We start from the raw sequence: 12,341 nt of genomic DNA, 5'->3' as shown, positions 1-12,341 counted from the left end.
ACTGTGCTTAATATTGATATACTTATGGTACATTCATGGTATTTGATCAACAATATTGCCATTACCATTGTATGTAATTATGATACTTATGATATTTACTATTTTGGTTATTATTTCAGGCCAAGCTCCCCATAATGACAAATATTTTCACTATTGATGAAAAGGTACATTAAATGGTACAAAAGCTGCTTTTTCATAACGTATCATTCCCTTTACCTAACAATCACATGGTCTGGGAATGGGATCCACGATTATGTGAGCAACGTAGTTAAACAGGTTCATGTGATGGCAGCTTTGTTCATCACTCTTAAGCAACAAAGCTATTGTTGTTCATGGGAGGCCAACTTTAAATCATAAACACATGGTTAATCTCATTGGGAGATATGGAGGAGAGAGTGTGAGAGAGATTTGGACAGGGGACTGTTTTCATTACTGTAATGTCACACTACATAATAACCACAAGGGGGAGACTTTATATTATAGTAAAAACCATCACACCACAAGAGCTACACCCAAATGATGTGTTTTGAGGACATTACAGTTTTTCTCAATCGCTTTGGCTCATTTTTTTAAACCGTCTTAACATTTTCTAAACTGTAAGTGCAATTATCACAACTGTTATTTTGTGATGGCTCGAATGATAAAAGAATGAAAGAAGGAAATATAAAGTAGTATTACAACAAACTGATTTCTATGGTGACAAGAAGGTTTTATTTGGACATGTATGAACAAAAATATCTTTGAATGTTTTGAAATGCTACTTTATGCATGATTTATAATCATGCATAAAGCTTATCAGTCAGTCAGTTTAGTTCCAGGTGGGTTTTTTTGTGACACTATGTAATACCTCTCTTCTGACTCTACTATAATTTCAGTGTATAGGCCTATACAGTAAACATACCAGTATTTTATCAGTTGGGATTAGCAGGATATATTAATGTGATTGTATGGCATCAGCTGCCTTGTAGAATGTATATATATATATCTATATATATATATATATATAGATATATATAAGTATGTATAAGCCCTTTTCACTGCCACCATTTTGACATGCCATTGCAGGGTAAACACAGGTGTAATTAATAACAGTTATTATGGCCCTGTTGTATTTAGGTGGACCAGGGCCCTGGTACTGTGCTTGCTGGCAGCCAGAGCTATTTGACTTACCATTGTGACCAGTTTTTAAAGATGTTGGTCCAGCTGTGGGCTCTTTTTTTTCAATTCAATTCAATTCTATTTGCTTTATTGGCATGACTGTCAGGTGAACAATATTGCCAAAGCTTCAATTCAATAATAAATAAAAATAAAAAAAGAACAAAATAAAAACAAAAACATATATATATACATATATACAATTCATTAAGCAAATTACAATATATAGATATTTAAAAAGAACATGCATGCAAATGGAAGAAAACAATAAAGAAGTAATTCATGTTTGTTGTGTCGATAAAACAAACAAACAAATAAAAAACAATATATTGCAATATCAAAGGATAAATGTAAAAAAACAACAACAACAAAAAAAACCATGAAGTAGAGGAGTAAATAAAAGGCAGAGTGTGAGTTACATCTATTATGTGTTGTTGTTGTTGTCTCTCAGGCTGTGACATGCACTGACATATCCTGCAGCTTCTATGGCGATGACACTATTTCCTCCAAATAGATGTTGTATTTTATTTTGGTCAGAGAGGGAATAAAAATCTTGGAGTCATTTTTGTAAAGAATTTTTCCTAATTTCTTCATATGTGCTACATTGTAGCAGGAAATGTTGCTCTCTCTCCACTTGTCTCTCTAGGCAGCCTCCCCATTTCCTCCAACCCTTTCAGTATTGTACATGTACCCTGTCATCTTCATCAAGTACCCACCAGGTAGGCCTACAGCTCACTCAGCAGAATACACTTTTACAGTTTTCAGCCCCAGAAGTCAACCTGCAGTGAAATACTGCCCTTACTATACAAGCTTCTGGGTATTAGTACTCGCTCTAAATGCATTTCTAGTGTGTGGTATATAGACATGTGCTTGCTAACAGAGGTGTTTATTATTATTATTTTTTTTATAACAGCAGCGCCACGCCTGACACATTTGACGCATACATGCGCAGTGGGCGCGTGGTGGGCGGAGAGGATGTTCTTGTTTATTTTCATGGCCAGTTAACCATAAACGTGTTGTTATATTATATTAATATACATTACATACATATATATGTATATTTACAGTTTTAGTGTAATAAGGGCAACAGATAAACAGGTATTTATAATGCTGTAATGTAACATGTCATGAGGTAGCAGCGGATCAGAGAGGAGGAAGCAGAGCTAGCCTTAGTTAGCTTAGCTGTTAGCATAATGTGCTAGCAAGCTAACCTAAATATCATTAATGCAATTTAGTTAACGCATTTAACCTTTAGGTAGCGAAAGCCACTCACGTATCCCATCTTGCACCACTGGGACTAACGCTGCAGGTGGAAGGAAGAAGTCAGAAATCACAGTAAGTCCACAAATCATTTTTGCTTTGACTCAGGTGATGCTAACTTAGCTAATGGTAGCTAGCTATCGGTATTTCACGGCTAGTTCAGTGATAGCTGACAAAACAGAGCCACTCGGCATTAGCAACTGTATATTTATTAAACATGTGCGTGTGTTTGAATAGTCGTAGCATTATAATTTAGATCAGGTTTGTTAGCACACTACTGAGGCAATGTCAAGGCCTATAGAAGGAGGATGGGACACTGGTCTTGGGGTGTAGGGTATAGCGCATGCGCAGTGTAACTGAAGCTGCGGTTGTCCGTTGCGATTGGCTCAACCAGATTCTACTGCGCATGCGTAATACCCCCGCAGTCTAAGTCAAGTATAACGTGTGTCCCAGCCTCCTTCAATAGGCCTTGGGCAATGTTAGGAAGGATAAGCTAGCTACCTGTGTTTATGAGTTAACGTTAGGATGTGAGGATGCTCTTACAAACCTCACGTTAAACTAATGCTCAGTTTATCTTAATCTTAATATGATAAACCCACTATAGAAGTTGAGAAAACATAGATTTCGGTGCCATAAGAAGGCTTTGTTTTGCATTTCAGCCTAGATGTAATGGGCATGTTTGCAGAGGACGAGTGAGCTTCTGCATGAGTGAACATGAGCTGTAATGCAGTGGTAGTTACCCTAGTTGTAAACACATGTCACATTAAGATGGGTGTGTTCACAGAGTATATAGTATATGTATCTGTAGAGGTTTTGAAAGTTAAAAAAGTGTTATTTTACTATCATCTATCATCTTAAAGGTGATTAGATTGACTTCAAAGAACATGATAATCCCTTCTCTTCCTACACCTGACATTAAGTCAGGGTGATGCACAGATTGTACATTGAGTGACACTTAATGTAATGTGTGAATTTGGGTTGTCATACCCATCTGAACTCTAAGTAATTCCCCCAGGCCATCAGACTTTTAAATAGATAATTCAAACGACACCTTCTCACACAAAAATATATCTTATACTGTATATGTTCTTAATGTATATGTTCTTAATATGCCTGTATATGTTCTTAATATGCCTTGTACACAGTATTTCTTATATATGTACATTCATACTTCCTGATATGTATGTTCTTAATATGGCCTTGTACAAAGTATTTCCTTCTATAATTGTAATATAACTTATTATTTTAATAGAGCTTCCCAGCAAAAAGCATTTCACACGATTGTACCTGTATAACCGTGACAATAAACATCTTGAATCAAATAATAAGACACTGCTCTTTCTGTTTTAGGTTGCTACACTTGGGCAGCATTTGATCAACAGTAATCACCTTGAAACATTTAAACTGTTAAAGGCATAGAGGATACAACTTGAAAGTCTCCCCAAGGGTGAAACCTAAGGAGCAAGATGTCAATCACGAACACTCCCACGAGTAATGATGCCTGTCTGAGCATTGTGCACAGCCTGATGTGCCACCGACAGGGAGGGGAGAGTGAAACCTTTGCTAAGCGAGCTATTGAGAGTCTTGTCAAGAAGCTGAAGGAGAAGAAAGATGAGCTGGATTCCCTCATCACCGCCATCACTACGAATGGAGCTCATCCTAGCAAGTGTGTAACCATACAACGAACTTTGGATGGACGCCTACAGGTATAGTAGCGGATATACCGTACCAACTTGGTTTAATATTACGCTCCTTGTAATTGTATGACCTATCTCATTAGATCTTCCTTTCTGTGCTTTAGGTTGCGGGGCGCAAAGGTTTCCCCCATGTTGTCTATGCCCGACTGTGGCGATGGCCTGATCTACACAAGAACGAATTAAAGCACGTGAAATATTGTCAGTATGCCTTTGACTTGAAATGTGACAATGTTTGTGTCAACCCATACCACTACGAGAGGGTCGTCTCTCCTGGCATTGGTACGTACCTCACAGGTTTGTCAATCTTGACTAGATTTCATTGTTTCAGGTTATTGGTACAGACACACTGAAAGATCGTGAAGGTAGATAGTTGATGTTTTTTTTAAATAGGTTTTATCCCCTTAAAATAAAGTTTTTTAGAGTTTGAGCCACAGTTTAAATTATTACCTAAACCTGGAATTGTACATACGTACATGGTTCGGGTATATACATTTTTATTTATCATTCTATCACACTCCTTATTCCACAGCACTTTTGATAAGTATTTAGAACAGATGTGCTCCTGATACTCCACGTTTTTAGTGATAATATGATGCAGTGATCTGGTTGAGAAAAGTACAGCCCGTGTTCTAATTCATATTCAGAATATTGATCTAAATAAACTGATTGAGTGATATATCTGTTCTTTTTCATGTTTTTGCAGACTTATCAGGGCTGACCCTTTCAAATTCAGGTAAGGAGGGGCCAAAGGTTTCCCGTTTGCTCCTTGAAGATTTTGTGGATGTCCATCAGTCTTACATAATATGTCTGTTGTCTTCATGTAGATCGACTCTTGGTAAAGGATGAGTATGAGTATGACTATGACTACGACAACCAGCAATCTCACTCAAGCTCTGAAAGCCACCTGCAGACTATCCAGCATCCCCCGTCAAGACCCGGTCCACAGGAGACCTTCATCAACCCCGCTCTACTCCCCCCGGTGGAGGGCAGCAGTTCAGCTTCAACCTCTGCTTTCTCTAACATCAGTGCTGGACCCTCAAGTGAGACACTACACATATATGCAAAACAATCAACAATCAATTAAAAATGCTATAAAAGTATTAATTCTGTGTGTTTAGGTAAATGCAGTTTTTAAAAGGGATTGCCTGTTGATTAGTTTGGAATTTTAACTGGGCAAAGTTACTTTTAATGCAGTAACCATCCATTTTTAGTATTTAGCTTATGGTCTGATCTACTGCACAGACTTCAAGTTGGCACGAATTTGGCAACACAACTTTGATAATTTCCATTTACAGATCCCACCCCCAATTGGAGCAGAAACAGCAGCTTCAACTCTGCAGTGCCTCAACATCAGAACGGGCATCTACAGCATCATCCAGCCATGCCCCACACAGGGCATTACTGTGAGTGGATGTAAAACAAAACTTCTCTACAAAAACTCACATCAAGCCTTAAAAATAGTCCACATCCTTTCTTTTAATCAATGAGCTGATTTCCATATTAAGAGAATTTACCAGGTGTAAAAGTTGATTTGAAAAATGTGTAAAAGTGATAAAGGTGGTGTAGATCAAAACTCGTTTCGCCAGCAGGCTTTCTCACATTTATATATATTAAGGCATTAGACATTAATTAATATGTGACTAGCCATGGCTGTTAAAGATCAACCTCCACCCCTGTCATTTTATGAAATCTGGTAATTTTCAGCACCATTACTGCATGATCTGTGCTGCAAGATAATGATGTCACGTCTTAAGACCAGCTGTGGTTTCAGAATTGCTTGTTCAAAATTAATATTGATGTTCTTGCAGGGCCCGTTACCAATGAAATTGCGTTCCAGCCCCCCATATCCAGTCACCCTGGTGAGTATCGGGCTGCAGATGGAAGACAATCCCCTAGGGCTGCAACTAATGATTATTTTCGTTGTCCATTAATCTAGCGATTATTTCTCGGTTAATCGATTAGTTGTTTGGTCTATAAAATTGTGGATCAGTGTTTCCCAAAGCCCAAGATGACGTCTTCAAATGTCTTGTTTTGTCCTCAACTCAAAGATATTCAGTTTACTGTCATAGAGGAGTATAAAATAAAACCAAACTGAAAATATTCACATTTAAGAAGCTGGAATCGGAGAAGTTTGACTTTTTTTTCTTAAAAAATTGCTCAAATCAATTAATCAATCATCAAAATAATTGGTGTAATAGTTGATAACTAATCGATTAATGGTTGCAGCTCTACAATTCACATATTTAGCATAATCAGTGTTACCCATTTTAACCTGAGGTTGTTTGTTGGTTTGTTCCAGCTCCAGACTACTGGTGCTCCATTGCGTACTTTGAGATGGATGTCCAAGTTGGGGAGACGTTTAAGGTGCCATCCACATGTCCGATAGTGACTGTGGATGGCTACGTGGATCCATCAGGAGGGGACCGCTTTTGCTTGGGCCAGCTGAGCAATGTCCACAGGACAGAGAACATAGAGAGAGCCAGGTACTGCCCCCATATACTTGGAAACATATTATCATATAGTCCATTCAAGCAATTCATATTTACTGTATGTCTCTAGGTATGATAAGTGAATGACAGTAATGTAAAGTGTCTGTAATGTCTCACTTTTCTGACCGTGTTTTCCATTTTTATCCCCCTCCTTTCTGTCCTTAGGCTCCACATTGGCAAAGGCATGCAGCTGGAGTGCAAAGGTGAAGGAGACGTCTGGGTGCGCTGTTTGAGCGATCACGCGGTGTTTGTGCAGAGCTATTACCTGGATCGAGAGGCTGGACGTGCCCCTGGAGATGCAGTTCACAAGATCTACCCCAGTGCTCACATCAAGGTGAGATCGCAGTACAATGGTCAGAGACATTCCAAGTAGGGTGTTTTTCATATTTGCAGATCCCTGATTGCTTTTGACACTGGCTACATTTACTTGCACACCAATAATTCAGCCATAATGTGATTAATATTCTAATGTGAGTAAGATTGGGCTATTGTAAAATAGCATGCTCTTATGTTAATGCAATTATGCTCAGAGTTGGAGTAGCCATAATCACAGTAAAATATGTGGAGCATCTCCTTTTAGTTGTATTATTCAAGGGTATTTTTACCATATATGTCAATCCAACTCTGATGCAGTTAAGACAGTCAAAATGCTTGAGTGTCCATTCAATGTCTTGTGTTTGTCTTGTCCCCTGCCAGGTGTTTGACTTGCGTCAGTGCCACAGGCAGATGCAGCAGCAGGCAGCGACAGCTCAGGCAGCAGTTACAGCTCAGGCAGCAGCCGTGGCCGGGAACATACCCGGGCCCGGCTCTGTGGGAGGCATCGCCCCGGCCATCAGTGAGTGTTCATACTGCTGCGCTTACCCCTTCAACAAGTGTGTTATTGTGATTGCTTCTCATCATCGTCTGCCGTGTCCAGACTAATACCGGGGACTTTCTTATGGCACATTGTTGATAGCAAGAGAATTACAGAGCAGCATGAATAGAAGAAAAGCAACCAGCAGGGTCTGTTAATGATGAAGAAAAGAACAGCTGGGTCACAGGCTGATTTCTTTATGGATAATTATTCAGTCAGCATATCCTAACTAAATTGGACTGACTTTAATAATTTGAATTTAGCCATGCTTTAGGCAGTAGTGTGGCCTGTGCAACTGTATTAGGCAAATGTAAATACTTGGTCGGGATGTGGCATCACCATATATTCAATATGAAATGTCGAAGGATATATTGGATATAGTCCAAAACTGACTGAGACCCGAGGCCTGTACAACGAAGCAAGATTTGCGGTTAGCGAGGTAACTTCATGGTTAACTCTGGGTTTTCAGTCCTACGATGGGGGTTCACTTCTTACCGAGGTAGATCGCCATGGTAATTTATGCTGAACAGCTAACCTGCTCCAGAGCAGGTTATGTTCCAGATAAGAGATCAACTCGTATAAAAGCACCGCCTACTGACCAATCAGAGCTCGGTGGATCGTATGAAAATATTACACAAAGACGAAGAAGTTACAGTCATAATCCAGGCTTAAAAACAACACAGTTTGAACTGACAAATGCAGGAAGGACAGCTGGATTAATGCTGCGGTTGCTTACCGATTTGTATTATGTTTTTATATTTATTATTTTTACTTGCTCTCAAGTCCGTTTCATACCGCCAGAGTCGGGGACGCAGCTGAAAGAAGGCTGAAACAGTCATACACACCACAACCTTGCTAAAGGACATAATGAAGTGTAATCCATTCATCCATTACACTTCTAAAAGCTATTTATATATCACTACCCCATCTAGACGAATATATCTGACTTTTGAGTATTCCGTTAGATGAATAAGTCTGTTAATTTACGCATTCACACAACGGCAGTTTTTTTTCTTTTGCCAGCTGTCCTTCCTGCATTTGGCAGCTTCAGCTGTGTTACTATTAGTCTGGATTATGTGTTTGACTCCTTCGTATTTTTCTAATAATTTTCCTTTGTAAAATGTGCCGCTCTGCCTGTCTGTCTGTCTGCAAGTCTGTAGACTTGTCCATGTCTGTGATTGGTCAGATGCTGTAAACACTGTCCCGTTCACGTGAACACGTTCTTAGCCAGATTGAGAAACCCTGGGTTGACTTACCGAGTTGATAACCACCGTCGTAGGACCGCTTAGCGGGATCTTGTTTCTTCGGGTTAGTGAAGCCAGATAACGAGAAGATACCCTGGGTATGTTGAACTCACCTCGTAGTACAGGCCTCTGGTCGTGGAAAGTATAATTTGGTCCAAACACAGTATTTCTCTTTGGTTTTAGGAAGTTGATGTATCTTGGCGTCGTGAGATGTTTTTTGATAATAAAGATTGGATAATTGTTATGAAACTCAAAAGCATTGGGCCATGCTTTTGAGTTTTAGAATAAGGAAAGTTCACGCATCTTAAAAAGACAAAAACTCAGAACATTTAGACTTCTTGAAGGTTGTGACTATGCACCACTCCTCTTTTCACATTTTCTCATTCAAAGCTGCATTTAGTAACCTTGAGCAAATATGATAAAAAGTCATATTTCTAAAACTGTCACTTTATCCTGACAGTATTGCATGAGACAGATGATCTGTGAAAAAAATCTCTGTCTCCTCCTAGCGATCCTAATGGCATTTGCAAGTGTCTACCACACACTCAAACAAAAACAACCACTAATATAAGAGCCGAGCAGTCTCTATAGTAGCTGTCGATTACTGCTCGCGAAACTCGTGACCTTGGCAGCGCTGATATGAATCAAGATGCTGTTACTGTAATGCCTATTTCTCTCCTCAAATGTTTTCAGAAACATATTGTAATGTACCGTTTAGCTGTAAAATGAGAAAGTTTGCTCCGACCGGTGGGCGGTGCTCGGTTTTGGCTCGACTGTTTTCAAGATGCCGGCCGTGTCACAAACTCTGTCATTTTACAGCTAAATAGTACACTACAAGATGTTTCTGAAAACATTTGAGGAGAGAAATAGGCATTAAAGTAACAGAATATTTATAGTTTGAAAGTTTGATTGGTGTTTGCGAGTTTCGTGAGCATATTCGTGAGCTGTGAAATCTTTAATAATAATAATTGAATGAGCACATTAACATTGAGTTCATACCAAGCAGCTTACTTTGCTTTATTATACTTTGAACTACTTTACAAAATGTTTTTTAGCATTTGCTTGCTTAGCAATGACAATTTAAGTTGTAGATGATGAAATAAAGTTCTAACATCACCGCAGGCTAACATTTACACAACGAATATGTTCTGTGGGCTTTAGCTGGAATGCAGTAAAAACCCTGTGTGTGTCCTGATCAGAGTGGGAGACATGCATATGACAGTAGTACTTTTCTACTTGGCTGTATGTATGTAAAAACTTTTACTGCAAGAGTAAGTCAGCCAACACGTCTCTGCAAGCTTTGGCCTTATAGTGGCACATCGATCTAAAAGTTTCTGCCTGTTGTTCCCCTGCAGGTCTGTCTGCTGCTGCAGGCATCGGGGTTGATGACCTGCGCAGGCTGTGCATCCTGCGGATGAGCTTCGTGAAGGGCTGGGGGCCCGACTACCCACGGCAAAGCATCAAAGAGACGCCATGCTGGATCGAGATCCATTTACACCGAGCTCTACAGCTGCTGGATGAAGTTCTGCATACCATGCCCATCGCTGACCCTCACCCGCTTGACTGAGATAAAAGACATGAACTGTACAAAGAAAGAGGAAACAATCAGACTTGATTTTTTAACAGAGCACTCCGCCTATAGGCCCCGGGGTGCTGAAGGAGGACTGCAACGACACAGGGATGCCGAGTTGGTTGTAGGAGTATGAACAAGGACATAAAGGCCGGCAGTATACTCTAAACACACTGCTTTGAAATATACTGAGTGAGACTCCAGGTCTGTAAGTGTCAGTGACTTCCAAACAACAGCCGGAGGACCATGTGAAGTACACTGGGAGGAGTCGTAGTACTCCAAAAACACGCTGCCAAGAGGATGAAAAAGGAAGCCAGTACTCTGACATTGTTCAGCAATTGGAAATTCACAACAGCTGGAAGCAAACAAGGCTTTGCGTGTCTCGAATTGATACAAAAATACTCGCAAATTGATAGAGCGAGATGAAAAGATGCCATCAGTTATTTATTAGCCTTGGTGCTGTACAAAAGAAATGCATAACCACAAGAGAGTGTAGGGTGTCAAACACAAACTGATGTATTCTCAGCTGCAGTCTTTTTTTCAGTGTGAACATTTCCACATTTAACATTTTAAGATGTATCGAACCCCCCATAACTTACTGACAAAATTCTTTATTTGGATTATTTAATAAGAGGGCAGACAATTTGGCTTAAAACCAGTAAAGTGGAGCACGATTTGATGCCTTGTATTGGATGAAAACCTGTTCTTTACCCTGTCTGAACACACTAAATGTCATTTCAGTTGCAGTATACTGCCGATCCAGTCCGCCTTCTTTGGCTCTCCAGGCGCTTATATGGCTTCATGTAAGTGGAGTTTTTCACCTCACAAATCAGGACATTTATGTAATATCTTGTTATTCATTACTTATTCTTATAAGATGTAATCTTAAATATTTTTCAATGCCGTCTGTCCTTGTTTGACATTTTTTTTTTATTTATATTCCCCTTTTGAATAGTTTTTTTTTACTGAAGAGCATTTGAAAAGCATATTTGAGCTGACCTCAGTTTCTCTTTCAACACCATAAAACCTCCATTATTCTCCCGCCAGTCAAGGCTGTTGTGACATTGAGAAATTATGTTTTCGACTGAAGTTTTTCAAATGTCAAAATCACATTGAAATGATGGAATATTTTCAAAAGAAAAAGGTTATAATAACAAATCGTAATATTATTTATAATTTATTTTAAAAATTAGATGCCCACATAGTGTCCGTCAGCACTTTATTAATTTGATTAAGTATTTTGTCTTGTTTCGTAGTCTCATGCATGGTCACTTGTATCCATATAATTTCTTAGAATAGTTGAAAAGTTTTTCTTGCTTAATGACCTTGGTGAGAGCTGTGAAAAATGTGCTTCAAGTTGTCTGCCTAAAATCTATGTTTTCAGTGTCAAACACTCACCCACAGCAGGTTTGAAAGGTGTATTTAACTCTGACAGTTTGGAACATATTGAGCTGCGGTGTACCCTTGTCAGTGCAGGATGAAACTACCGTGAAACGACCACCTTTCAAACCTACAGTCTGTGAATCTTTGATATTTAAAAGATGCATTTTGGGTGGAACATCTCTTTTAAGATAGCTCACCGCCACCCATTTGAATTTGCGTATAACTTGGATGACACTTACCGTAACGTATTCAGGGACAACAGCTGAGTATAAGAATGAACTGTGAGAGGAAGTGTAAGCCATACTGATGCCAAATATACCCTACGAATCACGAATGAGTCATTTCAGTGTTATGCCGCTTGTAAAAGCTTGATTTTAATTATAAACTGAATGAATGATTTCAGTTTTTTGCTCAGCACAAATCAATATTTTGGTATTTGGAGCTCTGTTTACCGACAGCTGTTGCAGTATTTTATACTCTTTTGCTACCTTTACAGTGATGAACCACAAAATAGAAAAGAATGCTGTACAATTTTCAGGAAATGCAAGTTCATGCTCATCTTAATCTTTACCCGTTGTGTCATACGTACTGAGTTTGAATGCTATTGGTGTTTATATGTATGGTTGAATAAAAGTCAATGGGATAACACTTTTGTTTTTGGAATTTGATTAATGTGTAGAGCCAAAATTA

The 12,341-nt window shown here is 39.1% G+C and overlaps 1 protein-coding gene across 4 annotated transcripts; it reads left to right on the top strand.

Annotated features, from left to right (window-relative positions):
* Window positions 1–2,098: 2,098 nt before the first annotated feature.
* smad4a (SMAD family member 4a) lies at window positions 2,099–12,299 on the top strand. Of its 4 annotated transcripts, none has more exons than XM_037752721.1 (11): window positions 2,099–2,253; window positions 3,766–4,121; window positions 4,217–4,406; window positions 4,816–4,845; window positions 4,937–5,152; window positions 5,408–5,515; window positions 5,921–5,971; window positions 6,412–6,595; window positions 6,767–6,935; window positions 7,298–7,436; window positions 10,054–12,299. In XM_037752721.1, exons 2-11 carry the CDS (start codon window positions 3,882–3,884, stop codon window positions 10,263–10,265), a joined length of 1,539 nt encoding a protein of 512 aa, XP_037608649.1. In that variant the 5' UTR covers window positions 2,099–2,253; window positions 3,766–3,881; the 3' UTR covers window positions 10,266–12,299. The 4 variants fall into 4 exon arrangements, with proteins under 4 accessions (XP_037608649.1, XP_037608648.1, XP_037608651.1 ...); XM_037752720.1 differs by having other exon boundaries at window positions 2,099–2,490; XM_037752723.1 differs by having other exon boundaries at window positions 2,100–2,490; window positions 4,217–4,391.
* Window positions 12,300–12,341: the final 42 nt, after the last annotated feature.

Source organism: Sebastes umbrosus, chromosome 19, assembly GCF_015220745.1.
Source record: "Sebastes umbrosus isolate fSebUmb1 chromosome 19, fSebUmb1.pri, whole genome shotgun sequence".
Lineage (NCBI taxonomy): Eukaryota > Metazoa > Chordata > Actinopteri > Perciformes > Sebastidae > Sebastes > Sebastes umbrosus.
Note: the sequence above shows the minus strand (reverse complement) of the source record. Positions and strands in the feature narration are given on the sequence as shown.